Source organism: Bison bison, unplaced genomic scaffold (genome assembly GCF_000754665.1).
Source record: "Bison bison bison isolate TAMUID 2011002044 unplaced genomic scaffold, Bison_UMD1.0 scf7180017864181, whole genome shotgun sequence".
NCBI classification, from domain to species: Eukaryota; Metazoa; Chordata; class Mammalia; order Artiodactyla; family Bovidae; genus Bison; species Bison bison.
The window spans coordinates 97,903-103,609 of NW_011494753.1; the positions used below are offsets into that span (position 1 = coordinate 97,903).

Here is a 5,707-nt window from a genome sequence, read left to right on the forward strand (position 1 = left end):
TGCAACAGTCTTCCTCATCAGACTATGTTGTTGTTGTTGTTCAGTAGCTTAGTTGTGTTTGACTCTTTGCAACCCCATGGATTGTAGCACACCAGGCTCCTCTTGTCTTCCACTATCCCCCAGAGTGTGCTCGAATTTATGCTCTTTGACGTCAGACTATGAGTTCCCCCAGAAAGAAGGAGTGGGTGCCCTGACCACTCCAGACCTCTGGTCTGAGTCCAGAGCCCGAGAAGGACCAAGTGTTCATCAAAACACTCCTTGAATGAATAAATGAAACCCATCAAAATTCCACCGTTCACCCTGAGATAGAATAGATTTATTAGCAAGAGGTAATCAGGAAACATATATTTTTACAAAACTGGAAATTGTTTTCCAAACAAGCTGTAAGTTGAAATATTATAGGACTTGAAATAGAATTCCCATACCACTAGGTATCGCTTACAGCAAAAGTTGTCTGTCTGTCGGAGTGGAGCATGCCTGCCACTTCAGAGTTGACCTGTGTTTTCTATACTGTACAATGTAAAAAATAGATGGTAGTATTCACAGAATAAGCACTACAGTACTATATTCCTGCTAGAAGGCATTTAGACAGGACTACAGTATATGCAATAAAAACACTTGGTTATTGAGTTCCTAAATCTACAGTGTGGTACTATTTTTCACAAGGCATACAGACTGGGAGCATCTCAACGTAAGCTTTGTAGTGACCATTAGGCGGCTCAAAGAGGAAAAGTGACATTTTTCACGTGTTCTCGACTTGCAGTGGATGCTGGCCGCCTTTGGCGAAGTCGACATGACTTGGTGTTGTGATTCTGTTTTCCTCGGGAAGTTCTGGGGCCTTGTCCAGGGCTACAGAGACCTATGGTCATGCTCCCTGGTGCTATTTCCAGAGCTGGGGGCAGCATGGCACCGAGGCGGCGGCCTCCAGGGCTGTCATGGGGCGTGGTTTTCAGCGGACAGGACCCTCTTCCCTCTGGGTCACTGGGAGGTGCGGAGTTTGGAGACCTGCGATTTGGGCTGGAAAAGCTGCTCTGGAAATCGGCGTCACCATCAGCAGGAAGGTTTGTCGATGACCAGACTCTGGGGTATGGTTCCCCCTCCCGCCTCCCCCCACCCCCCACCCAGTTATCACAACTACATGGAACATGCCGGAGGATGTTGCCTGGCTGACTCGGCCCAGGGGCCTGGGCTGGGGACGGACAGAAGCAGGACGGGTGCCTAAGGGTCGTGTATGCGCGGGGTCTGTTTTCCCTTCGGAGAAGAGTAAGGGGCCGGGAAGGACAGACTGAGAGGATGGTTGATGAAAAGAACCAGGCACTGCAGGAGACGAGGGGTGGGGTGGGCAGACCAAGTCTTAAACGGTGCAGAAATTCATATTCTGGTTCTATGGGAATCTAAGAACAAGAACGGATTTGTATTCTTGGAGAAGCACATACTAAAGAAGAAAACCCAGAGAAACCAAACGACTATGTACAGTATCATAGAGCACGTGTCCATGTGAGCGGCTGAATCTGGGCTGGGTACCGGCTTCAGGTGGGGAGTTTTGGTTCTATTCGGAGAGAAGACTCGTAGAGGCTTTCTTCATCCATTACAAAAGATTGGTCCAGTAAATACTGGGTTACCTGAGAAAAGGAAAAGAGAAGGAGGAATGCGAGGTGATGCAATCTCCACAATATACTAGGTGGTCACTGAGTGTCTCCCAGGAATCAGGCAGCATCACGGGGAGAGGGGCATCAGGCTTGCACATGAGGCGGCCTAAAAGACACATTAAAAACAATGTGTCTTTTTTAAACTGTTTGTGATTTTGCTTCTTTATTATTATTATTTTTTGGCCGCACTGCAAGGCATGGGGGATCTTAATTCGTCAACCAGGATTGAACCCGTGTCCCCTGCATTGGAAGGTGGACTCTTAACCACTGGACCACCATTGAGGTCCCTGTTGTGTCTTAATACTATTTTTTAGTATTGCCTTAAGTTTTTGTCTTCATAGTAATAGAAAATCACATATGGTCAAAATTACTCTTGACCACCATTCCTATGTGTTAGAAGACATATTTTAAGCTCATATCAAAAAGTCGTCTATATCTATGGGACTTGCCTAGTGGTCCAGTGGCTAAGACTTCACACCCCCAGTGCAAGGGGCCGGGGTTCCATCCCGGTTGGGGAACTAGATCCCTACATGCTGCAACTAAGAGTCCAAGTGCTGCTGCTAAAGACCCTTCATGGTGCAACAAAGACCTGGTGCAGCCAAATAGATAGATATTTCAAAATATAATCATCTCTATCTATGGGCTTCCCTGGTGGTTCAGCTGGTAAAGAATCCACCTGCAATGTGGAAGACCTGGGAAGATCCCCTGGAGAAGGGAGAGGCTACCCACTCCAGTATTCTGGCCTGGAGAATTCCATGGACTGTATGGGCTCTCAAAGAGTTGGACACAAATGAGCAACTTTCACATTCACATCTATATCTCTATATCTAAAATGTCAACTGTAGCATCTGGGCTGTGGATGTATGGGTGTTAACAGTTCTTTCATGCGTGTGTGCTCAGTTGCTTCAGTTGTGTCTGACTCTTTGTGACCCTATGGACTGTAGTCCGCCAGGCTCCTCTGTCCATGGGATTCTGTAGGCAAGAATACTGGAGTGGGTTACCATTTCCTACTCCAGAGACAGTTCTTTCAGTGTTTCCATATGTTGGAAAAATGTTCTTAAACATCGGGATTATGTAGCATGAGAGAATCCCCCAGGAGCCGACCGTGGAAGCTGAGGCTGTGTAAGAAAGGAGGCTCCCTGTTCTTCCCCTCACGAGGCTCACTCCAGGGCAAAATCTCAGAGTGGAAAATCAGGAAGAGTCACCACATGGATTAAACTATTCTCCTTCCTCCACGTGTCCCACTTCACCCAGCTCCCGAGTGCTTTGCTGGACTCCTGTGTGTTAAATGTACAATGAGAGATCAGAGCCCAATCTCACAGTCAGACCCCCACCCTTCATAAAGAATCTCTCCAAGGCTCAGATGGTAAAGAATCTGTCTGCAACATGGGAGATCTGGGTTCCATCCCTGGGTCAGAAAGATCCCCTGGAGAAGAGAATGGCAATCCACTCCAGTATTCTTGCCTGGAGAATTCCATGGACAGGGTAGCCTGGCAGGCTACAATCCATGGGGTCACAAAGAGTCGGACAGGACTGAGCAACTAAACACTTTCACGTTTCCAAGGTTCAGTGACTTGTCAGTTGTTTGGAGCTGAAGGTTCATGTTTTTCCACAGACACTTAAATCAGGAGGAAGAAAACAATTACATTTCTTAGCATGTAATCAGGAACCTTCTGATAGCTGCTGGAGAAAAATCAAGTCCTTGTGAGCTTCTTTGCTAGTTGACCCTCTGCTACTGTGAGGGACAGACCTGGCTGTCTAGGATGCTGACCATTAGACACCAATGAAAAGGTTACTGTGTCTGACTAATGGCTCTCAACCAGCACCTCCAGGAAGATGACCTCAGATTTCACGTCTAGACGAACTCTGATAAAAACATGGCAATCTTAAACAGCTATGGGAAACAGACCAGACTTATTTTTTTCTGTCTTTTAAAAAATTACTTATTTTTATTTCTTGGCCATGCCATGTAGCATGTGGGATCTTAGTAGCCCAACCAGGGATCGAACCCATGCCTCCTGAAGTAGAAGGGTCCAGTCTTAACCACTGGACCACCAGGGAAGTCCCAGGACCAGACTTTTATATCTAGCTAGTAGCTTCATACGAACAGTTCTTTGAAGAGCACAAAATCTCAACCCTCCAAACACTCTGGAAATCATCAGACTGGTCAGTTTTATCCATCATGAGCATTTGTTTCCCTAAGAGTGTTGCTTCTTTTGAGACTGGCAGCAAACACCACCACTGCAAAGCTGTTAACAGAAGGAGCCTGAAGGGCATGCTTAAGATTTTGTGACCCATAGATTGTAGCCCGTCAGGCTCTTCTGTCCATGGGATTTCTCAGGCAAGAATACTGGAGTGGGCTATCATTTCCTTCTCCAAGTCTAAAGGGCAGTAACATTTATTTGTATTGTACCTTGGAGCTTAAGGGCAAGTTTAAGAAGGGGGCATAGGCCTAATACAGCCTGGTACCTGGTGTATGTTCAATAAGCACTTGCCAAATGAAAGAATGAGTGAATGACAAGGAAAAAGCGGCATACTTGATTAAGGCTTCTCTTCCCCCTATGGCTATCAGTTAAAGACAGAGTGAGTTCATGGAACCTGGCAGGAGACAGGGCAAGTCTATCACAAAGGAGTGCATGCGTGTTCAGTCGTGTCCGACTCTTTGTGACCTCATGGACTGTAGCCCACCAGACTCCTCTGTCCATGGGATTTCCCAGGCAAGAAAACTGGACTGGGTTGCCATTTCCTCCTCCAGGGGATCTTCCCAACCCAGGGACTGAACCCAAATCTCTTACGTCTCCTGCATTGGCCAGCAGATTCTTTACCACTGAGCCGCGTGGGAAGCCCCAAAGAAATATGTGCGTGTGTATGGTCTGCTAACAGAATAAAAAAAAAAAAGTTTTGCTGTGCTTGCAAACACACACAAAGAATGAGTGATGCAATTGGCGTTGGGAGGGGAACTTACTTGGAGGCTGGGGGACTTTCTGCTGGGTGCCCTTTCTAGCTGTGAATTTTGAAACTGGTGAGCATTTCAAAAAGATGTGATAAACACAGCCTCTCTTGCCTCCGAGGAGACCAGGCATGATTCTAAGCCATCCTGTGGCAGGTAAAGATCAGATGGGAGCTATGGGATGACCACAAGCTCTGTCTGAAGGAGAGGGAACTTGTGGCAGGTCAGGGGACAGGACACAGGGAGGAGGGCTTCCTGGAAGAGTGGGGCCCAGGGAATTCAAGGCAGAAAATGCTTGGGTTTGGAGGGGGAGGGGAAGAGGCAGGAAGAAGCGGGGTGCCGCCACAGCACTCGTGAGAAATCAGAAGTGACTGCAAATGATGCCAGCTTACCTTTGCTTGGTGCTCGATCTTGTAGGCAGTTTGTTGAAACTGGCGGATCTCTCGGATGATGTGGGATATCTGCGGGAAGGAAGGAGAGTTTTAAATATTTATTTTAACTTATATTTATTATTTATTTGGCTGTGACATGTCTTTGTTGCCACATGTGGGATCTAGTTCCCTGACCAAGTTTCAAACCTGTGTCTCTTGCATTGGGAGCATGAAGTCTTAGCCACTGGGCCATGAGAGAAGTTCCAGGAAGGTGAGTTTTAGAAACAATTTGCTCTTAGTATCACCCCTTGATGCCCTCCCCCTGCAGAACAGAAGGGACATCAATAGCCATCAACTCAGCCTCTTAATTTACCTCCTGGGAGATGCTACTGAAGCATCATGATTTTCCTTCTACCAGCAACCTGCCTCAAAGGCTGATCCTTGGTAAGAATCTATAAATCTATAGGTTATAAGGGGTAACACAGACTATCTGTCCTTCTCTGACTTATTTCACCAAGCACAATATCCTTGAGGTCCATCCACGTTGCTGCAAATGGCAGAACCTCACTCAATTTATTTATTTATTGAAGTATAGGTGATGCACATTATTATATGTTACAGGTGGACAATACAGTGATTTACAATTTTTAAAGGTTACACTCCATTTGTAGCTATTATAAAATACTGGTTACATTCCCTGTGTTGTACAATATATCATTATAGCTTATTTTATACAT

General features: G+C 46.2%; 1 protein-coding gene across 1 annotated transcript in view; it reads right to left on the reverse strand.

Annotated features, from left to right (window-relative positions):
- Positions 1-1,200: 1,200 nt before the first annotated feature.
- The window catches only part of RASGRF1 (Ras protein-specific guanine nucleotide-releasing factor 1), a 102,366-nt gene continuing 97,859 nt past the window's right edge, over positions 1,201-5,707 (reverse strand). Inside the window, 2 exon segments of the mRNA XM_010843392.1 lie at positions 1,201-1,622; positions 4,992-5,060. Of these exon segments, the coding sequence (XP_010841694.1) occupies positions 1,530-1,622; positions 4,992-5,060 (162 nt within the window). The 3' untranslated portion in view covers positions 1,201-1,529.